Source organism: Mixophyes fleayi, chromosome 7 (genome assembly GCF_038048845.1).
Source record: "Mixophyes fleayi isolate aMixFle1 chromosome 7, aMixFle1.hap1, whole genome shotgun sequence".
In the NCBI taxonomy this organism is placed as follows: domain Eukaryota; kingdom Metazoa; phylum Chordata; class Amphibia; order Anura; family Limnodynastidae; genus Mixophyes; species Mixophyes fleayi.
The window spans coordinates 47,980,024-48,005,605 of NC_134408.1; the positions used below are offsets into that span (position 1 = coordinate 47,980,024).

The 25,582-nt window shown below is 37.4% G+C and overlaps 1 protein-coding gene across 2 annotated transcripts in view; it reads right to left on the reverse strand.

Moving 5' to 3' along the window:
• Positions 1-25,582, reverse strand: part of PARN (poly(A)-specific ribonuclease) — an 83,116-nt gene that overhangs the window by 4,339 nt on the left and 53,195 nt on the right. For both annotated transcript variants that reach the window (XM_075179788.1, XM_075179789.1), the window contains one exon: positions 2,823-3,015. In XM_075179788.1, coding sequence (XP_075035889.1) covers positions 2,823-3,015 — 193 coding nt within the window. The remainder of the gene's footprint in view (positions 1-2,822; positions 3,016-25,582) is intronic.

Here is a 25,582-nt window from a genome sequence, read left to right on the forward strand (position 1 = left end):
ATAAAGGGAATTTAACAGGCTGCCTAAAATATATTTAGTATAAATGGTCTCAAGATTTCATACAGATTGATTGAGACTGCTTACAATTAGCACACTAAACAAAGATTGGTGTAGAAAGTTAAAGATATACATTTAAAAAAAAAAAAAAAAAAAAAGGAATTTAACACCTTCACAGCTGAAGCTTTTCTCATCAGTATGAGCGATTTGTTTATATAGTACCCATGCAAATTATAGCTTGGTTCTTGATTTTTTTTTCCCTCCTTTAGGAGACTGAGTTTTCAGAATATACAATTCGCTTGCTTATACATCCTGACACGCTAAAGAAATCAACAATAAACTGGGGGAAGGGTGGTATGCATTTTGATGATGTCACCCTCACAATTAGCCCCTCCCCTCCCTGGGACGTTTCAGATAAGTTTTTGCCCAATTGTACTCCTGTAGTGCAGATGAGCAGGACACCTCCTTAATACTTAAGGTATATGCTGAATTAGCACTGCAGGGGTTATAATTTCATGATCAACAAAATGTATTGTACAATATAATAGAGAAGGAACTGTATTCGTAACAAACCTCTTATATCACTGGCCCCAATGCTGTCAATAACCCATAGATGGTTTGTGTTGACAGTATAAGTGTAGAGTTCTGGTCACCTTAGATACAAACTCTGCACACTTAACACTGCAGTCCTAATCTGACCGATTCCGAGTGAACACTGCCGGCTACATGCAAATAATAAAGCTCTGTTTAAATGTTGAAATATCCTGGTGCCCAGTGCCTGTTTTACATATGCCTTAATCAGGGTCCAAGGCCAAAAAAGGTTACAGTACCTATAATTTCAATATACAGTTTTTACAGAACACACTACAAAGTCAAGATTTAAGATTCAGTATTGTACTTTCCCATAGTTATCCACTTAATAAAAAAAATGATCTTTACATTAGTACATCTGTGATCCAGATGTTTCATTTAAAGATAATGTTCTACATAGGACGAATATTCCCAGTATGGCCTGTAAGTACATCACAAGATTGCTTAAAAGGGAGCAACATGATTAATGATTTTTCTAAATGTCAAAGACACTTGGCTTGTCCTGCAGAATTATTAATTTTTCCTTTTATCAGTTTAATCTGAGCACTGATACTTTATTTACATTTTGGAAATGATGTAAAGAAACATGTTTCAATAAGATAGGGGGGGATCATTTCTAAACAAGGGGAAACTATGAAAAAGGACAAGAGTGACCATGCAGTGAAAGGACACTGTTCAGCCAACAGGGATGTGTGCTGGCAACAAAAATAGTGGAGGAGTCGTTGACAAAACTGCTGGGCAGCCATTTTGGAAACCTCAGGATTTTTCTCATTAAGCATACCTGGGCTCCAATAGAGAGTGGAGACAGACAATTTGTCGGATGAAATAGAAATGTCACCAGATACTGATGAAGTGGCTGCATTATGAGGCATGAGAAACATAGTAAATTCATATACAACGTCTTCAACCGTGTTTTGGTGACAGGTGCACATCAAAACACCACCTCTAAAAGTTTGGGTAGATTTTTTTGATCTGTGTTGATGACTATAGCTCAATTATGACAGAACCCTATAATTAAGATATTACGCCCATGAAGCAATCACCAGCTGATACACAGCTGCTATGAAAGCCCATTCACACTGTGCCCAGTGGAAACTAGATCGTATGACCCATGGTAAAGATAAGGACAGAGCGTACTTTGGGAGCCCATACCAATTTACAAATACTCTCCAACATATCAGTCTGTTAAATGCCAGAGTTGCCAATTCAGCAGCTTCCAGTCATGTTAATTCTCTACTTTGAAACAGAAAATCTCAGTAAGCGACACCGAGTCAAGTTTAACTGACCAGTAATCTTAAAACCGCCCACACTAATAGCGTATATTTTTCCATTTATGGAAGATAATTGGGGCCTTTAGGGACAACCACAACCTATAGAAACATGTATTTAGTATACAATTATAGACCAGATTTAACAGTGGTCAAAACCCAATAACCAGAGGGATCTCAAAAATGGGGCTATAGATAGCACCCATCAGCTTACTGACATATGCCAGCTCACTGGCAAATTGATCTGATCAGGAACGCTACAGTCATTCTACAAAATGCCATAACATTAAAAGCACATTATTGTATATGCATGTTCCTATGCAAAGAAATGTATATTATATCAAATACATATGACAAGCCTAAGCAATTGTCAACCAATTACATATCTGTCACAGATGCTGAGCCCAAGGGGAGAGGGGGGGGGGGGGGGAAGATGCTGTACATAGCAATGGGTATCCCCAACAATAGCTGAAGGTCTAGTTTACTGGGTTAGATTTCGGGATACAAGTGAAATATGTAACAATTTAACTTCACATCTGCAAGCCATAGCTGGAATATAGATTCAATTTAAGCGGTGTCCTTCCATTTATGTTGCCACTGGACTACATCTCACACTGATACACTGGTATAGATTGCATGCCACAAGATAAATGTCACAGATGCTCAACGGTTAGGACTAATTTATGTGCATAAACGCACATAGATTAAAGTAAATTGCACTACCTTAGATGTGCACAGTCTCTATAATGGATATTCCATCTACATTTGTCTCAAGCTGATATTTCTCTTCAGCATGTAAAGTGAATAAGAGGTTTAAGAAACTGCATTTTGTCCATCAAAGGAGCTGCCCTCCTGCAACAATTTTAAAACCTTTTTCTAGTATAGTGTGCTTGCAAGCTACAAGTGACACCCTGCACATAGATAAACAGCTTTACTAGAAATAAAAAATGGAAAATAGCAAGTTACCAGTTTGCATATAAATCTCGTGGGCTCTGTGGAATGTATGAGGTGTACTGCGTTTTTAACCTCTTCCTCTCCATATCCTTCCAGCCATCTTCAGGCCATTTTCTTTTGGCTTGACATTCTTCATTCCTCCTCTTAACATATTCCGCATAGGTCTGAATACGATAACTCTCTGCATATCTGCTCGTGTTAACGGCTGCAAAGAGAAGGAAGAGTTTACAAATTTTCAAACCATGGGAGAGAAAAAAACAAAAACACACATACACAGAAAAACAAGTTTTAAAGCATTCTGTACTTAAGCTGACCAAACACTACAACATGGATACTATATGGGACGGTCCCAGTTCATGGTTATGCACGAATATGGGTGTGGCTGGAGGAAATGTCCCAAATGTAGTTTCTTCTAGCTCAATTTAAGGACACTACTTAGGACACAACTCAAATCTTGATTTTTATTTAACATTAGGGATGACCATGTGCGGACATGCTCAAACTGCACCAATACGCCACATCGCTGCGTGAAGAGATTTGACGGCTTGGCCCGTACCCGTATAGAGCTGGCCATGTACGCATGTGACCAATAAGTGTTTCCGCAGGATTGGCAGTATAAGACAATCTGCCGATATGTTAAAAGATCAAATAGATTCAAAAGCAGCAGAAAGTTGTGGTCATGTGGGCAGTCTGGCAAATAGGGCTTAGTACAGTACATTTACATATGTCGGCGAGAACATTTAGTAAGGGAAGATTTCACAAACCACACTATGAAGCCCTAGTTCCCAATGCACAAACCTAAACTGTGCTCATAACAATAAGTTCACTTTAAGTATAATGTAGAAGGTGGAAATTATAATGTAAAAAATAACTATATGCTCATTATATACCTATACAACTAAACCCACAACCAACTGGTTACTGGGATGCATTGGAAACAGGAAGACATAAAACAGAACAAATAGGAACTGTAGATCCACAATCCAGCCATTGAGCATGTAGTTCTCATAGCCGACATTTTATCACTGCTCAGGTACACAGAAATTAAGATAGGAAGAGATAAAAGCAATAAAGCTTTCGGCTTTGTTATGCACTATAAGATGGGGTAAGGCCAGAAACTTAGATATATTGTCTAAATTCTAACTCTGCAACTATGACTTCAATGAAAGGTGCTTCTTGTGTCAATTTGTTGCTTTGGACATTTGCCATATATAAAGCCAGTGTGTTTGTCTTCGTAGAAGAAAAGAACACACAAGATTACAACAAGGTGTCTGTCCTTAATCTTCCAGTTCCTCGTTTGTTACCATTCCGTTTAACACTTAAAATGTAGGCCTTCAACTCCACAGCTTTTTGGCAAGCCTGCACCATCTCTCAAAGGATGTCAAACAGAGTTTTCTTCTAATGAGCAACCATCAATTCATCACATACCTTCCAGATTGCTCATTGGTATAAACCGGCTAGCAGAATATTTTCCTTAAAGTCTCAACATAAACCAGCAAGTTTACTTTGCAATTGCGCCAGCAAACAACATTGGTCTGTCAAGCCTATGTAGCATTGCAGTATATGGAAAATGGAGATCTAGAGGATATTTGCACAGGGCATGGTTAAGAATGCCTGAAGATCTAACATCACAACAAGAATGGCAATACATTTCTAGTCTGGCACAAGTCCTGAATATCCCTGGTCTGGCCATTGTTTAAGAGAATAAACTAAATGCTGGAAACCACAGTACACCCAACACCAAGCTATTGAATTGGGGGCAATAAGAGATCCTGCAAGATGGGATTGCCAGCTACGTTTGCCATAGCCTCAGAACAGCAGCAGGGAATTTCAGATACAATATCTTTCACAATTAAATGGGAAACCTTTCTAAAAAACATATGGACGGGTAATTGAAACACTATCTCTTTCTAAACTGTATTAGAAAAAGGATAGAATACGATTGGCTGTTATGGGTTATAGGATGCTTTACAATTAACCATGTACGTTTTCATATGAATTGTGTTTACAAGAGCAGCAAAATTGCAAAGAAAATATAGTGATTTATGAATACATGTAAAAGTTTAATATAGTATCGCTTGGCATAATATTCATAATATGGATGCATAATTGACTATACTAATCCACCACACACACACCTAAATTACTATGATTTGGGGTTGTATCATGTTGAACACAGCATTAAAATGGAATGGTAATCTCTAGGAATGAAGAGGAGATGGGGAAGGTGTCCTTGTCCAGAGTTCATCACATAGTCAATACAGGACATCTATTTGTAGGTCCAATACAGACAACATCCTCCAGAATTTAAAATTCCAGCTGTTCTATAGAACAAAGCTATAGGGTCAGGAGGAGACACAGCCCTGCTGTGCAAGCACAGTGATGGGCACCAGTTTTATCGGGAGTACGTTTCGAGAATGATCCACTTTGCTTTGATTCACAGGAGACAAAGATTTTGTCATCTCGGCTTGATCCAATGTTACCCAAGAATATGCCCTGAATAACCTTACTAAAAAGATGGCGATCAGACTACATATCTACAATTCTAGTCTAATCACTTCCATTTGTGAACAATCACAAACTGTTATGCAATTGACATACAGCCTTAAAACTCCCAGTTTCAAGCATATGCATGTATCTGCAGCTATGTTCGTGCAGAACAAAAGAAGTCATTGTTATATGAGAAAGTAGGTGGCATTTCTGCCTTAACTAAAGCAGAATACTACTTAGAAGAAAGTTCTTTTTATTGCCTGCCTTCATACAGCAACAATTTACCAACATTCCTTCAAGTCCCAGCAGCTTTGCAGCTTTCAGACTTTAATCTGCAATCCAAGCTCTGGCTTGAAGCCATCTGGAGAACGGATGAATCAGCAAAATGAATTGGCTGTCAACTAGTGTCCTCTGCAGTTTCCAACTTAACTGTCTGGAATAAAAAAAAAAAAAGCACTCCGAAAAAGAAAGGAGTATTGTCCCTGCACTCACTGCTATTTAATACAATGTTAAAAGGATAATTCCACTTTTAAACAAGTGGCTTCCATTAAATTTTCTATGCCCAAACATGCCTATTTGTCAATACAACGTGGCATCTGTGAACCTTCGATAAGATCCAGCAAACCCTGTGGAGTACTTTAGTTTGGTTGTTATGATTGGCAGACACCACTGTGTATCCTTGTGACTGCCTAACCCACCCTTCTTACTCCATACTCCATTTTGTGTTACTTTCTCTGCAAGCCTTCATTCTGTATCGGATTCAATCCATCATCATCATCATCATCATCAATTTATATAGCGCTACTGATTCCGCAGAGCTGTACTGAACTCATTCACATCAGTCCCTGCCCCATTGGAGTTTACACTCTAAATTCCCTAATATACAGAGAGAGAGAGAGAGACTAGGGTCAATTTTGATAGCAGCCAATTAACCCATGATTGAAACTACAGGGAGCTTAGCAATAATGTCAAAGGGTAAGGATCTAGTGTTTAGAGCTACCAATCAATGCATGTTTGCAATGGATGGAAATTGTTGTATATTGCCACAATAAAAATGTTTTGACAGATTGCTAAATACGATCCTCCCCCACTAAAACCATACTTGCCAACTCTCCCTGAATGTCAGGGAGACTCCCTGAAATAGGGGTGATCTCCCTCACTACCTGAAGAGTCTGGCATTCTCCCTGATGCTGAGCCAGTACAAGACATGGTTGGCTTCGCCATCTGTGGCATGATGACACAGTTCAGAAATTGTGTCCTTTGTCCATGTATTGATGCCTATGGAGGTGGCCATTTTCATAGAGACCAAGATTTAATCAAAGACCGACAGGTAAGACAAAATGACTTTAGTAATGGAGACAGAAATGTAAAAGATACTTCAATCTCTAGAGATTCATTAGCTGCTTTTCTTTAACGCATAGTTGCCTACTCTCCTGCAATGGCCGGGAAACACTCGCATTTCCGGGAGACCTCCTGGGAGAGCAGGGCAACTTCCTATTTCTCGTCTCCGGAACAGATAAGTGGCAGGGGGGGGGGGGGGGGGGGCGTAATGACACAAATATTGTGTCATCTTAACCCCACCCCCTGCTGTAATTGTCCAAAATTGTGACAATCGTTTAGGGGGCTGGGACAAAATGATGAGATTCGCCAAGCCCCACCCCACACACTGCTCCCCCGGGATCTCCCTGAAGCCAACAAGGAAAAGTTGGCATAAAAAAACGGCATACTGAAAAGCTACACAGCCAGAAAACTGCTACTGGGGCTCCCATAAGCTACTACAAAACTTAATATAAATATATATACATGATTCTATCTTTAAATAATATCTGTAATAAAACAAAAACAAAGTAACATCAACAGATTATAATGGAGTATGTTAAAGCTACAAGCTTTGACTGGCTTACAGCTTAGCAGTCACCTACATACAGTGCGATCTGCCATTTGTGTCATAAAAATGTATGAGACATTGATATTGCCTGGATCTGATGCACAATGTGATGTCATTAGTTCCAAGACTGCATTCTCATGAATATTTGCTTAGCCCACAAAACTTTAGGTAGTTAACTGTAGGGATGCACTTTACTCCACCCACCCATCATTTTGGCTATCACGGTGTTCCCACTGTCTCTGTGCCACCTGAACCCAGCTTTTTTCCCCCATGTGTTGATAACCCCCTCCGCCATTCCCACTGATCCCACAGACAACTTGTCAGACAGAGGCACCCTCGCCCAAGTCTGTCCTTTCCTCCACCTGTCTATTCCTTATATCCACCTATGCCACGCAGCACACAGTTCTGAAGGTGAGAGGGGGTGGGGAGGAGTTCAGTCAGCAGCAAATTCTTCAAACGTCCCTATCACCAAACACACAAATAGCAGGAAGCAAAGGTCTTCCATAGAGCAGATATCAAAACATACAATATTTACAGCACATCAATGAAACATTTTACGGATTTTTTTTCTTATGCCAGTTTCTGAAAAGCCTAAAGCCATCTAAGAGGACAAGACACATGATTCACACAAACCCCTCACTGTTAGCAGTACAAGTGGGCCATTTACTATAATCAGTCACATGATAGTGAACATAAAATATGTTGCTCTACCGATTGTAAAACATTTTTACTTGCCTCCCTTAGCAATCATATCCGTTGTACTTGTAATAGCAGAATAATGTCAATTTTAAGCCTTAGACCCTGTTTTACAGGAATGAATCTGACAAAACAAAAACGTGCATAAATTAATGGTGGAGGCCGGTGCAGGTATAAGGTAACACTTTGCCCAAGACCTAGAAGTGTCCATTGCAGGCCAATCTGGCCTAAAACGTCTTACCAGCTTAAGACACAGACATGGTTGATTGGGCTTCTGGGCTAGGATTACACAACCACTTTCTCCAAACTCCTCCAAGAAAACAAATCCCCAAAAAACATCATCATCTGGACTAAACACCAGTCAGGATACAAAACCTTATAAAATAGCCAGCTTCAGTAAATTCAAATACCACACATATCTGGGTGCAATATATTCATTCATGACTTGAAGAATACAGATTACACCAATTACAGTTAGCAAATCAGACTTCAGATCATTGGTTAAACCCACCAACTATGAGGTAAAAGGAGAAGAAAAGAAAAAAAAAAAAAACAAACCCAAAAAGCAGATTGCCTCAGAGTTAATTTCCACTCCTTTAAAACCAGTTAACACAAACCTGCAAGACTTAACAGGTTTCAGAAGAGTCTTGTTTCCACCAGAATAAAATAACTGCTAATTCACAGAAAAGTACTTATCTGCACTGCATTAATTTACATAAAAATCTCTGGATTTGTTAACCCCCCCAATCAGGTGTCTGAAACATACACAGCCTCAAAGAAATACTAAATTGACAAATGAAAATTGCAATAAAAGCATTCAATCCATGGATTTTAAATAATGGGACTGATCAAACGAGAAATATACCCTATTTATAAATAGCACATTTTCACTTATGCTTTGTTGGGTATTTATAAAAATATTGTGTTTGAAATCTAGCAATCACCCACAAAAAAAAACAAAAACAAAAAACAAAGAAATGAGGATGAAGACTTTTGCGGGCTGAACCAATATTAGAACACAGCCCATCTACTGAATCCACAAAATGCCTCAGTGATGACACTGGCTGAGAGTCAATGAGCTGAACTCGTATGAATTTTGATTCAGACCATAAAACTGCTACCTCCACTGTGCACGGTCATCTGTGCAAAAAAACAATACAAAATCATTTTTAGGCAGGTTCACATTTTGCATTAGCAGAAGTTGCCATATTTGTTCAACCAAGGCAAAAATTAAAATTGTATCTACAAACTCCAAGTGAATTGTGCCCCAAGTGGTCATTTATGAAAATGTGTAGAACACTTATATTTACTATAATAGATGTGCTGTTTATAAGTCAGGAGGTAAATTGAGCACTAGTGCCTGTCAAAATCAATAAATTAAGTTTTACAAGCGCTGTTACTATACTTTAATATAGCTACACACGTATTTAATATCCTTAAATCGCACACTAATGAATTTTGACAAGAGATTTTGTAAGGACGGTGTAAGCCACTGTTGGCTAACCTGCGACACTCCAGGTGTTGCGAAACTACAAGTCCCAGCATGCTTTGCCAATATATTGCAGATTATTGCTTTGAAGGGTATGCTGGGACTTGCAGTTTCTCAACACCTGCCATGTAACAGCTTAGCCAACACTGGTGTAAACTAACCTTGTATATGATCGGCTGTTTGCTTATCTTGAGCCATCTAATTCATGTGTAAGCCAAAAAAAACAACCTTGGATGCCGCAGCCGACTTAGGTGTTAAATTGGCCACAAAAAAAAAAAAAAAAAGCTAATTTTGGCCACACAGGTAAATGTTCCTTTTGAAGTCACTTAAAGGCCCCCATGACTCAGAAGATAAGTTACACAAAACAGGCTGAGAGACCTGCTGCAATAATCTTCTGTGCTCATCACTAGGCATTGGGTTGTTCTTGGTCAAAAAATATATATATATATATATATATATATATATATATATATATATATATATATATACACATACATACACATACACATACACATATATATACACATATATATACACACACACATATATATATACACATACACATATATATATACACATACACATATATATATACACATACACATATATATATACACATACACATATATATACACATACACATATATATACACATACACATATATATACACATACACATATATATACACATACACATATATATACACATACACATATATATACACATACACATATATATACACATACACATATATATACACATACACATATATATACACATACACATATATATACACATACACATATATATACACATACACATATATATACACATACACATATATATACACATACACATATATATACACATACACATATATATACACATACACATATATATACACATACACATATATATACACATACACATATATATACACATATATATACACATACACATACACATACACATATATATATACACATACACATATATATACACATACATATATACACATACACATACATATATACACATACACATACACATATATATATATATATATACACACATACACATATATATATATATATATACACATACACATACATATATATACATATACACATACATATATATACATATACACATATACATATACACATATATATACATATACACATATATATATATATATACATATACACATATATATACATATACACATACATATATATACATATACACATACATATATATACATATACACATATATATACATATACACATACATATATATACATATACACATACACATATATACATATACATATACACACACATATATATATATATATACACACACACACACACTATAAATGCCTAGTGGCGTGTGTTAGTCTGTCTGTGTAAAAAATAAAACCAAGCTACAGCACTACTTGCTGGGTGGAGTTATACACTGACCTACTAAATTCTTAGTGTGTGTGAAAAAAAATTCAGAAAGGGCTGAAATTTGGTATACCAAGATGTTTTTAATTTGTTAATTTAATTTGTTAATTGTTAAGTGTTTATAAAGATTTTAAAAAAATATATATATTTCTTAAAGGAAAAGTGACAGTTGGGAGTGGTTGGTGGTTGCCTGGGGTGACAGTGGGGAGTGGTTGGTGGTTGCCTGGGGTGACAGTGGGGAGTGGTTGCCTGGGGTGACAGTGGGGAGTGGTTGGTGGTTGCCTGGGGTGACAGTGGGGAGTGGTTGGTGGTTGCCTGGGGTGACAGGGCGAGAGGAGTGCGATACTCATGACTGCTGAGAGAGATCCCTGTGTCTGGCTAGACATCTGGATAGATGTGGCGATGAAAATGAAGGATGAGGTGATGGAGAAGAATGATGAGGTGGTGACAGGTGGACAAAACCACGTTAAAAAAGGGCGCTTACGTCGGGAAGTAACGCTCTTCCCTGAGGAGGCCTGGGCTATGGCCCAAATGCATGACAAGAACCTTTTTAACACCTTAAGTAGCTTGATTTGACTATAATGCATGAGTATCATGCACGGGTTAACATATACACATACAATCATCAGAAAGTGAGCTATTCAGGTTTTCATATGCATCTCTTATAAATATACCTTTCAGTTTGTTGATTTCCAGGAATTTCTCTTAAACATACAGTGACAATTTTTTACCCCAGTGAAGACAGAAAATGCTCCATTATTTGTTAATTTTTTCCTCAATCGAAGTGTAACACAGCTAATCAAACCACAAAAGGCACAGTTTATTTTATTTTGTCATACTGGTGCCAGTTTTACAAAAGACTTATTCTTGAGTTTGGCTTTAAAATGTGCCGGAAATGCTTTTAGGCATTAATTACCATGATTGCTACAAAGTAACACAGTAATTTATTGGTGGAACTTACGATGCGGTCTTTGCTAAAAGAAAATAATCCACCTTAGGCAGATTACAGCTGCTTGGTTCCTAGCCAAATGATGGCCGGAGGGAGAAGGGAACAGTGCCAGATTCTTGTCAGTTACTTATATTGTACTTGTATTATCACACCTGTGCACCCAGCAAAGTGACTCATCTGTTCCTAGGAGTGGTAGCTCTGCTCCCTTAGTCCCTCCTTATTAACTCATTAGTAAGGAAATATAGATGGACTCACATCTATATACAATTCATATAAATGTATGCACCAAAGACCGATTACCAATCCTTCATCTGCATGGGCTACAAGTCACTATAGGATTTTGGTAACATTTCTGAATACACCACCAAGTATAGGATTAAGTCTTATATATGCAATGTATTGCTTAATTTAGCAATGGTCATGTACAGACAATAGTTCCATGTGACTTCCCAAGATTACTATGAGGAGCTCATTTTATGTACAGGGCTCCAAATTCAGGAGAAACTTACCCCAAACACAAATGTTGAGTGGTTAAATTGCCTCACACAATGCTGGGGTCACAAACTGGATTCTGATCAAGGCACTATACGTGTGGAGTGCCTTGTTATGCCTAGATTTGGTTGGTTTCATCAGGGTGTCTGTTTCCTGCCACTGTCCAAAAGCCTACTGATGGGTCAAGTTTTGTTGGAAGCTGATCAACCTTTGTGTTTAGCGCAGGGAATTTATATTGCAAACACCAATGGGGATAGATGTAAAAGGTACATACAGCACTAGGATTGGCACTATATAAATGATTATAGTAATAAAGCATTCAGCATAATGGATCCCGTCGCTTCAAAACCAGTTCTATTTACACACCAAAGTACAATTGTTTTACAGAACCACTTTTATAAAGCACAGTTAGCTGGATGGAAGATATCCCCTCCAATATCTTCCCCATTATCAAATGTAGATGTGACGGACATTCCACCAAAGACGTTAAAGGGGGATCTCCACCTTTAGAGATTTGTAGCACAGGTCACTTAATTTTTTTTTTCCCCTACATGCAGATCACAGCTTATCCACTGTTCTATCTAGAGCAGAGGTGTCCAAACTGTCCACAAGAGTTACCAACAGTTCATGTTTTCTGGATTTCTGTCTGTAGAAACAGGTGGGATAATTACCGATTAACCTGGACAGTTGAATTCTTACTCCCAAGTTTACACGGTCATCACTTCAAACAAAGCTTAATTTTCCATGTTTGAATAACCCATAGGATTTGGGATGAAAAATGGAAAGTACAAGGGTAATCCCATATAATTAAATCTGCATTATTAAGAGACTGTGCTCATTATTAAAACATATCAAACTACTGCAATGAGAAAAGCAATTAAAATCCATTGTTGCCAAACATTCTTTGACGTTCTCATGTCTGGACAGAAAATCATTGTTGCACTCAGCAGTTAAACGCATACAATGTAATGAACTAGTTTGGCTTGGGTGCAGTAAAGCAATGATAATTATTTTGCTGCTGTTTATGTAGAACGCTGATGGTCTCAGAAGTCATGTAACCTACTGAAATGCTGAATCATTCACAAAGGAAGTGGGAATGTGCATTTCATGGTTAGGAGCATTATATTCTCAGAAGATAACCTTTCATTATTTAACCCTTGTGTTGAGTATATGGATTTAAATCCATGAGTAGATACACCAGAAGTAGTGGTTGCCTGTATTGGATTTCCAGCACAATAATAAAAGTATGCTTTCATTACACTTTTTGATCATAGTCAAAATGCCCATGTGGGTGGGATTCATCCAATTCTAATGGATTTTAGCTACAGATGGCACCATCAGTTAACTTGTGACAATACGCCAGTCTATTGCATACATCACATCTATCCCTATTTAGACGGGACATCCAGATTAGTGGGCCACAAAAGGGGCGAGGCTTAACATGAGTGGGTGGTGTTTACCCAAATATGGTCATTTGTGGGCAGAGTTTGGCCAGATCAGTGTCAGGGCCTATTTTGTCCAGCTTTCATGATTCAGCAGGGCAACAGTAAAAATAAATAAAATAAGTTAAACTGATTTAGACTTTCCAAAGCTTAACTTCATTTTGTTTTAAGCATAACTGTTCATGTATAGCTGAACACAAGCTTGATGATTTTACTAATGATGTAGCCCCACCCATCCGATTTCTTATTCACTATGCAGGGCCTCCTTGGCAGAAAGTTTTTAAATACATGAAGCTAATCTGACAGCAGCAGCGTCTCCTTAGAGAGCAGCCTGTCAAAAAGGTAGGTGGAGAGGAGGAGCAAGAGTAGCCGGCTGTAGGTAATTCATGCTCATTCGTATTTGGGTTGCAGCCCACTTGTACTTAGACGTACCAATCAGTGGCTCTATAAGAAATTCTAGTGAGTACCACTTGGTGCAGTGTGAAATACTAGGAGACCTCAATCTAGTCAAGTCATTAACCCCTTATTGAAATACGAATGAGCATGAATTACTAATGCTAAGCCACAACATTGCTTAGCATTCATACAAAGAGAAAAAGGAAGTATGTGTATTCCAGGGCACTCAATGGGCTTTTGAATCTTTCTATACATTAAAATCTCCAATTTTATTGATATGCATTAAGGTCTCAAAACAAAATGGGAACTGTTAATGGGAAATGGACAGACTTTGAAATATACAGGGTGTGACTTACATGAATAAAGTACTGCCCTCTTCGGTCTCCAACCCACACACCCCTTCAAAGTTTACTGTGCATTAAAGACTCAGAGTCCCTACTGCCTGTAACTCTGCATGTACAGAACAGACATTAAATGTAAGAGATAAGCACATCTTGTCACTGCGGAGCCACAAAGCAGTATCGCTCATTGTACGGTTGCCTCTTAGCATAAATCTTACAACGCACATTGCTGAGCAACATTTGGCTTGTATCCAACAACCTTTAGAATAGTATGGCAAATGCCCAATCCCCAAAGTTCGCAGGAAAAAGTTATATACATACACACAGTTGTCGACACCACTGACAAGACAGTGGGAAAAAAATATAAAATAAATCCTATACCATCTCGAATGTGCCCACTCCTACATTCCTCATCCTCCCGAAGAAAAACTTATCCATACATTAATATGAATACGTGGAAAGTTGTTCAGCTCACAAACAAAAAACGTATATCTGAACAAAGGAATTGAGGAGTTAAACTTTTGACATCTTCTATGTGCAGCAGATTTTACAACTCAGCAGCTGTTTGCGATGCATGGACTTCAATACCTATAGGTTATGCAGCCCCTTTCAAGAATCAGATCATTTACCAACAAGGCATTGTTTAATGTTCAATGCTAAAAAGGTTTGAGGAACATTTTACCGCCTTGCAGACTTCTTTTTAAAACCATTCTACATAATTAACAAGCTTCTAAGTTTTAATGAAAATGCAGCAACTACCATACCAACACACTAGGCATACATAATGTCCTTCTGCTCCCTCCTGGTGAGCCAACATATGTATAACGATGAGTAAGAACGCATTTAGTATAAAAGAACAGAATGCAGAGAAAGTTCAGAGGAAATACAGAGACTTAGTAAAACTTAATTTCTAAAAAATGAACACATGAAATGTAAACCCATTATTTGGCATTGATATATATCTACACACACACACACACACACACACACACACACACGTGTATATATGTATGTGTGTCTCTATATCTATATATAATCAAGATACACATTATGATAACAGGGGGGTAATGATTCATACCACATCAAGCTATGCCCTAGGATTACTGAAACAGAGTGGCTAACTCATCCCTTTAAGTTGCTGGCACACTAAAACGGTTACAACTTAACTTTGTTTGCACCACTTACCGTATCATTTACATGTCAGTAATGGAAGCGATATCTGTAACATACACCCAGATAAGTTGTGAATAGAAATGCTCTCTAATGTAAGTGACCTGCTATAATTTGTCTTTAAAATATAGCATAAGAACAGTGATGTTTATTCAGTGCTTGGTATAGAGGGAAAATCAATCACTTTTAGAGGGGGGGGGGGAGTAGTAGAAAAACTAGTATAAACTTCATATTAAAAAGGTGTCCGTTTAAACAGACCAATGAACTAAACAGACTGCATATTAACCCTTTTTATGACGTTTTCATAAAGTGACTAGATACGTTGTGTACACCCAAGACTTTTCCAAATGTAAATTTCAATGTTCAATTCAGTGACTTCAATACTATAAAGTATCAACATCCAAAACTCAGAGCAAATGTTACCCCCACATGTGCAATGATTTTAGAAATTGTATCAATGGTGTCAGAAGATCTTGTACACAAACAGAACAATCTAAGGAAACATCATAATTCGCATGCGTAGAAAGGATTGCTTCAAGATTGGTGCTCTAGATACTAGGTGTATGGGTACAAACTGATCCCCCTCTCCCTGTCATTGATTTCTAGTGAAATACTATATTTTCTCACAACTATTGGAGGACACAACAATCTCATATATACACAAATTACAAGCACAGATTTATGCTAATCTGGGTAAATCTTTATACAGAATTTCCAGACAACTAGGAGCATAATTCCAGAACAAAGTTATAATTAAAGCCATTACACACCATTCTAAATTACCCCACCCAAAAGAAATAAATACATACTGCAACGATACACTTCGAGATGCAAAACCGTTGTGTGCATTAAGATTACTGTTCTCACCACTCCTATACGTTTAAAAAATAAAAATCCAAAGATGGTTTCAAATGATTGAGTCTTTAATGGTAATGACAATTTAAGATGTACCGGGATTTGGTTTGGTCAATCTTTATTAACAAGGCCAAACACAAACAAGGTGACAAGATATAACATTATAGCAGGGCCTTAAACCCTCTGAGAAACATTTGCCAAGAAAGGATGAAACATTTTTTTTCCATAGGCATCAAACTTGGTACTGAAATAAAAGGTCAGCTAGCTTAAGTTGCACTTAATGAATTCACTGCTCTCTCGGAGGGAGTCTGCTATTGCCACAAGCACATTTATTATTTGATTATTGAACCAAAAAGACAAACTTTGCTATGGGAATAAAGATGTGTTTAGAGGCCTGCCCTCACAAAAAGGAGAATATGAATCATAAAGCTATTTGCTACAAAAGGCCTTTTAGAGAAAGTCTTACAAGTATTATTTGATTAACAACAGAAGTCATTCGTTCTGGAAAATTTTCCCATTTAAGGCATGTTAATGTAGCTCTACACTACCTTCCATGTCACTTTCACCCTACGAAATATTTTATAACCCACATAACCAGTTTGCATTTCTATTTTAACGGAATAGTGTACAACGTATGGTATAGAATCCTAGCAATGTGCCCTTTGACATAGTGGAAGGATGATAATATTTGTAACTGGAACAGTGAAAAAACGAAGTCAGCTGAAAAATATGCTTTAACAATGCATCAACTGTCAGCTCACTGTGTGGTATGCTGTCAAACGCAAATGGGTATGCAAGGAGCAAAATGCTAAACGCCACTATACTGCTTCAAGAGGCTGCCAAATATTGTACATTCCTCTGCTGGTGGGGGAGGGGGGCTTTATAACGGTGAAATGTACTACTGCTAATTCACCTGTGGAAAACAGTTTATAGCTGCTAAGTCATGATCTTGACTTTATCAGAGTAATTTAATTCTGCTGGGTCACTAGAAAAAATAAATTGCTGTCTCACAACGGCAACAAGTTGACAGACTTTGCACGATTAGTTTAGAGGAGGGGGTGAAAATGGACATTTTATTTAAATTTCATTGTAGTATAAAATAGCAAAGCAAAAGCCACCTAATTAAGCTTTAAAAAGGTTGCATATTAGGAAGAATGACATTTCAATGTTTAATGAAAAATGAATTAACAAAATATAGTGTTCTTCAAAAACAGGTTATCCCATATAGTCCACAGAAAACCATCATGATATGGAAGAAATAGTTCAGATTGAATTGGGTGGGAAAGGAACAGTATAAGCAAAAGAAAAACACTGCACAGAATTAACTACATTCCTTTTAACATAACCTGGTAAAGAGCACACAAGATATCTGTAGGTGCTTGGACCATGGTAGGGGGAAAACACTAGCCAAATATTCATTCACTTCTAGCTAAAATGGCAGCGGCTTGTGTCTGTGCCAGTGTTCGGGAAATTACATTGAGCAAAGAACAACTACATTTGAATAAGAAATACAAATTGTACAATGCTGTGTATAGGGGAACAAGTGCCATCTCCTAGGGCAGATGGTGGTGAACAGCAGCAGAAAAAAAAAAAAAAAAAAAAAGAGAGTCACAAGTCCAAGGTTTTGGTACAACTGGCCTCAGCAAGAGGAAGACCCCGTCTCCTGTGAAGAACCTTGTGTCCCACACACACAAAACAGACAATTGCTCACCATTTGCAGAGTCTCAGGAGAGACTGCATTACCAGCCTGACTGATTTTTAAATACCTCCACACAGGTGCAGTTGCAAGTCAGCCTACAATTAGGCTGGAGGCCCCAAAGACCTGAAATGGGCCTGATTAATGGAGCCCGCCCTCTCTCTCCATTCATAACCACAGGGACCCTTACCAGTTCTTCCCACAGCTGAGAAACCGTTTGGGAAGCTTTTCCCCACACACAAACAACCTCCCTGGGGTTTTAATGTACACAAGGCAAAAAGTCTGGGACATATACCTCTGCCATTCAGCACTTTCCCACTGCTTCTCTTAGTGCTAAATGAACAGTAACAGAGATCTCCAGAGTTAAACTTATTCATCTTATGCTTCAGCAAGCAGGACTGTTAGTCCCCCATTGGGCATTCTTAATCTAACAGAAAAACTGCAAAGCACAGCAACAAGGGAGCAAAATGGTCTACACTTCTATAACCTGCACGGGTTGCATCTTAGAAAGCACCTTCAGTTAACTCTATCCTACACCAAGGCTGGCCTGGCACAACAAGTGCCCTATTGGAACTAGTATCAGTGTCCCAATACCAACTAAATGGCATGTGGCACTCTGTTTAGAGGCATGGTACACTGCCAAGCAACTTTCTGGAGAATTTAAATTGCAAGGTGGTTTTATAAACTTATAAGTGTTACCCACTGCACACAAGGCAAACTGGTTCATGGTGACTAAAATTTAGTGCCCAGCACGGCTTATTGGCACATAAGCAGCCGACAAGTAAAGAACCTTTCAAGGTGCCCCTATAAACAGTATGGAGAATAGAGGAAACTGTAAAAAGTCACTTACTTTTACTGTAAGACACTCTTTGAAAAATTAAACTTAAATTTTTTTTTTCTTTTAAAAATACTGCTCAGTTTAACAAATCATGAGAGCGAATATTGAGATACCTAAAAGCAACATATATGTTTTACTACACTGCAAAGTGTGCTTAGAACAACTGCAGTGTTCTTTACTGCACATGCAGCCTATTATCAGTATAGAGCAGGGCATGCGTTTGTGGAACCTCTGACCAGAATAGAAGTCCTTTTACAGGGAAGAAAAAGCCTGTGCATCTAAAATCAGAAAATGTCCTCTCCCCCCCCCCCTTATTAAAAAAAAAAAAGCTCAGTGAAATCTCACTTTTCATTTCAATAAAAAAAAAAATAAGACACTTTAAGGGATGTAAGTGCCCAAAAAGTATTTCCACTGCTCTTTTTTAAATTATGACCCTTATGTTAAAAGAGGAACAAATGATTAAACAGTAAAAAGGGGGAGGGGAAATGAAAATCAGACAAGGCGTTCTCAATTCTGTCCAATCAAGTGCAGCTTTTCATAGATTACCTGCATAGACTGAAGCTGGTTTTTAGCTTCCTGCAAATCAGACATTGTTCCCCAATATATTATCTCTATGCACTGTATAAACATCACTTGTTTGCATTTTACATGTCTGCTAAAATCTCAGATCATCCAAATAGATTGCACAATGCCACCATAAGAAGGTGATATTTGTCACCAGAAAAAAATATATACATAGAATAGGTACTTCAATTATTTTAATCAAAATATCCATATGCAAGTACAGGTATATCAATAACCAAAAAAATCCCCCTATGCTACGTCTTTCACCAGTAATACTTTGTAAACTACAAAAACATGTACTGTATGTAGTGCCTGAGAAGACCATTCATTTAGTGCTTGAGGGTAGTGTCAAATTGCTACTTTACATGTCTAAGCCAAATAAACATGACTTTGCCTGGTATTATTAGATCCTGTTACCAGACACCAATTATGAGCTGAATTTCAACTATATTACTTATAATTGGCATTCTGTGTAATATAGGAATATACAGAACTAAAGAATGAACCTAGCATTTGCTCAAGAATGGCAAAATATTAAACATGATAAAAGTATGTTCAGGTCAGATGGTGAAGGTGAATTCTATATGATCTGCAACAACATTTGGAGGCAGTTTTAAATTTAATGTAAATGGAGAAAAGTCTCACATTGCAGACATTAATAATGCATACAGATGGAATTCTCACAGTGGAGTAGCACAATACTATCAATATTAAACACTTGTTCTATTATGTGAGATATTTAGGTTGAAGTTCATTTTAAAAAAAGTACTAAAAAATAAAATATTAAAGTATGGCGACACTATATTAAAAGCCTGAAAGTGAGGCCAAGGTAGCAAAATGAAAATTCTCCACCAAGTGATAGGTTTGTGAATATACACATAACCAGAGCTGCTGCAGCTGCTGTAACGTTACATCTTACAACCAGTTAAGGGTAAGTGTACTGGCCCCACTCAGGTTGCTGTGGAAAGCATCTGATGTGCAGTAAACTCTGGCAGTTTTATGTATCCGGGCGCTGACACATGGAACAGTTCAACTATATTCACTGCCAATAAAAGAGGGACTGTTGCTGTCCATCTGGTGTGTCTAAAATCAGTTACACAGCAAGAAGTCAAGTGGCAGCAAATTCAGCTTTCCGTCCAAGATAAATATGACGGAACGGAGCCCTTGATTTGCACTTCTGAAAAATATCACAGGAAGTGACTGATCATATAGTGCATTAGTCCTGGTACATCTCTTGTAGAGGTACCTGAAACAGACGTGGCAGGGTGAAGGGACTCAGCCAATAACACGTTTGTTCTCAGATGGGAGAGTAATGGAGCTTCAGTTGGTTAGTAAGACCAATGCTGACATTTTGCAGTTGCTGAAGCTCTCCCCAGCAGTTGAGCAGGAAAAGAGACAGACAGACATTCTCTTGTGAGATTTGAAATAATGTATTTTCAAATTTTAGGACATGTAAAAAAAAAAAACAAAAAACCCACACACACTCCCCTTAAATTACAATAAACTTTATTTGCAATTGCATGATCAGTATAACATACCAAGATGGACCACCTATGGATCAAAAAAATATCTGGAATGTATAATGGATTGTAAGCTAAGGGTTCAAATAATCCTACCACAGGCCCTAGTGACCCGACGCCACAAGAACCCAAAACCATATTCTACCTGAAACTAGAGCTTACTTGTAACAGATTTGTAATTATTTTGCCATACATTTTCACAGCCTGCCAAATTTGCATTCATCTAAACTACTACTGTAGTAAAATATTATATATATATATATATATATATATATATATATATATATATATATATATATATATATATATATATACACATATACACACACACATATACATATATATATACACACATATACATATATATATATATACACACATATACATATATATACATATATATATACACACATACATATATACATACATATATACATATATACATACATATATACATACATATATATACACACACACACACACACACAATTAGAAAATATTAAAATGGTCTGTATACCCATAGACCTCACTGAAATAGAATCTACCAAAGGGAACATGAATCTACTCCAATTCACAATGACTGATAATTACCCAATACATAGGATATGATCATTCATTAGAATGTTTTTTAACAGAAACCTCGTCCTCAGCTTTTAAGCTTCATCAAGTCAAAGGTCCATCCCGGGATGGATTTCCAGGGACTACTCCATATAGCCATATTTCCAGGGGTCCTCTCACTGGTTCTGTAATACAGAATATTGATTGCGGCTTGTGGTGTGTCCTCCCGGTTACAACCAACCCCATCCTTCCCTGTGGAGCAGCTCTGGGAAATACATGTAGGTATGTAGCAGCCCTCCAGACTCAGATTTGGGGGAAGGATAAGTTTGTAAAATCTTTTCCATAGGTGGCAGTACAGCCTTAACCCATCTACACTTCTAAATGTATTATGAGTGTTACCATAACATTTAAATGTTACCATGCAATTCTAGAGTGCAACTTTAATTTATACAATCCTGAAATCCCTACACGGTTCCAGCCTTGATGAATTTGTAAAGCAAGTCTTACATAAATAGAACTGAGCCAGCTGGTTCAAATTTGCTCAAAAGCCAAGAGAAAATATTGTTGTTTTTTTATTTCATGTAAGCAATCACAGTATATAAGCATCTAATAATACTGCTTTTATTGGCTTAAAAATCCCTTAAACAAATGTTTTTCCATCACCAAGTTTATTTTGCCTTGTCAGGTTTGGGTGGCTGACACAAATGTGAAGCTGTCGGTTCAGCCTGGAGATACCAATCTCCATATTTGCACTCAATAGGAGTGTTTGAAAAGAGTTTTGAGTATTAAGAAAAAAAAAAAAAAGTGTGCTTATGGCTAACTAGAGAGATCTTTTCACAAACCCTCCTCATCTGAGAGACACCTGTGAGAACGTTTCACTGGAGTCCTGTCAGACTACTTCCCTAACTGCACCCACATCCGCAAAGCACCGTCCTTCACACTGCAAGGATTATGTTTTCAGTCAGAATAACACAAACGGTATTACTTCGTAATGTATTTTATCAAATCTAAACGTCAAATTGGGTTCTTTTTTGGCAGCATGAAAGAATATCTACTTTTAATACAAACTGATCTGATTATAAGCCATTTTTCCCTTACATATTAACATTGCACTTAACAAAAATGTACCCAGACACTATTACGACAGTACCATCTATTTCAATTCAAGTTCTCTCTTTTTTTTTTAATTTCCAATGATGTCCTTTAAATCTATTCAGTTCGCCAAAGTCTACAGCTTGTTTTCTTGCTTCAGTAAATGGTTAATATTGTACAATACTTAAACGCTATGTTTAGTACTGCAACGGTTTACACTATACTGTACACACAGAATACAGGACTGCAAATCTTTACTCCGATGAGGATATTTTATCCCCCTTAACATTTTTATTTTACGGTACAAACTTGAGTCAACCACTTGTACACTTTTTTTTTTACAAGTCAGAAACGGTTTTATAAATAATCAAAGCATTATTAGCAAGTTGTTTTATGTGTTGTCCTATTTTCTACTTGAGGAAACTAGAGTAAGTGTCATTTTTACACCAATTTTTTCCATGTCCCTTCAAAAAACGCAAAATGGTGTTTTGACTGCGTCTACTTTTTTTGTGGGTAATCCTAAAATATGTTAAGGTAAATGCACACAAAGGTAATATTTACATATTTGATAACCATGTTGTCTCCTGTAATTATTATACAGTTACCAACATTTATTTTTTTATTTTTTTTATCACCCTCCAATATGCCCAGGGGCCGACAAGTGGGACCCGCTTCATTTGGGAGATCCACCCCTCTCCCCCACCCCAAGAACAGTTTCTGAAATTGCCTTCAATCTTCCAGCACACCAGCTCATCCAATTGAGAAGGCAACCTATGAAAAGGTGGTATATGATTGGACAGACAGAGCAAACCATGTCTTATTCTTAATTTACTTATTAAAAATGCAAAATTGGGAGTTAGGAGAATCTGGCAATAAAAGTCATGTGGTTATGCCCACCTTGAAAAAGAATCCGATTCGAAACGCGTTGGGTCAACAGGGAGACCAGTGGATCTAGGACGGCCCGAGGATAAAGGCAGCTGTTTCCAAATTGTCCTATTGTGGATAATTAATCCCGTTATGTCATATATGCTGGACTTGATTGGCCTTGAGGTACGCTCCTAGAAGCAGACTTTATTCTGTGGATTTTACTGATGTATGTACAATAAATGGTATTACACTATGATTTTATCTTTGTACATATGTTCCATTTTTGGAGTCTAAAGTGGAGGCAGAATTCGAATTCCCCATTAGGATTCTGTCTGATGTGCTTGATTTAAAGACACCTGCTTGTAAGCATATACCCTACGGGGGTTCCCTCACGAGGTTATCCAATATATGGCCCTCTTGGAAGTGGGATCCCCTTTGATGACACCTAGAGACCCTTTTATCAACTGTTGGGACTTTACTGCTCTATGTGTATTTTTTGTTTGTGTTACAGTTTTCTATGTATGATGCTGGCATTCCTATATGTGTGAACTAATCAGCGCTGTAAGTTACCATTATTTGTTTTACTATCTGTTTTAGGAGTTGGTGGCTCCTTCTACGGTGATTTAGGCTGCTCTTTAGGATACATCAGCGCCCATTTTTGATTACATTGTCTATTATATATGCCCATTTAGAATGCTACCAAGTTAAAAAAAATTATATATATATATATATATATATATATATATATATATATATATATATATACACACAAAGCACCAAGCACAAAAGTTTTAAATTTAATATTATATCCCATACCAGACACAAGCATGCCTTTTAAGATCAATAAGTGTTGTTGTTGATTTAAGTCAATATATTAGCCACTTTGTGACCTTGGTTAGTGTTCATTAACAGTTCAAAAACACCCCATTGACAATTGTGAGAGACCAAGCCAATTCTATGCTGCTTTCCTGGTACATACACAATAGCTACAGGTTTCCTGTAAGATCATTTTTTTTTTAGAGGAGTTTGAGGACCGACGAGTTAAGCAACATGGATTAAATACATTAGAATTTCCACAAGAGAAAAAGGCAAGATAGAAATCAGTTCCTTCATATATTACTGGAAAAAGCCAACCATATACTACCAGAGTGGGGTATATGGAAGAAAGAAAATCTGCCTGCAGCATTCAGTAGCTATTGTCGTATGGGTTTCACTCAGTCACTGAGCTCTCCAGTACTTTTGAGCTGAAAGAAAAATCTGTTTCTCCTGTACAGCTTACACAACATTGAGGCTTGTGTTCTTTGGCTGCATGACAAGTCAAATTTCTAAAGCATGATGCTTCTATTTCAACCAATCTTTCCCCGAAAAATGTGGGCAGTACAGGCACTGCGTTTTCACACACTTGTGCTTTATTTTAATTCAAAGTATTCGGTCATTTCCCAATTAATTGAGGAAAAGATCAGTATTGACGTTCTAAAGTTGTACGGTGGTTAATTATCTACAATGACTTTAACCAAATATGTTTTACATTTCACGTGCTACTTGCAGAGATTTAGTGCATTGACACACAACAGAAAGTCTATTAACTCTAGTAAAGAACTTTAAACACCAAATACATTGGATATTTTAAATGCATTAATGAACAGGTAAAAACACACTTGCCTAACTGCAAGTGATCTTGTTTACCTTTTCCAACCACCTAACAGTAAATAGAATGGATAAGTCGGTGGCGATAAAGGGGCATTTCGAGAGGTCATTTAGGTTATATGCTCACACAACGCTTAGAGCTCTATGTGCGAATACATGTTAATCCTTGAGCGTGTTGTCCAATGTGGGGGACAAATTTGATGACTTTCTAAATAGTAAACTGTTTATTTAACAGGCTTTTTAATCAGTCCCTTATAAAGCCCTCAATATTCTGCTATTTACTCTTCAATAGGGCACCTTAAGTTTATCATGTATAATATTGCCTGTGCCAA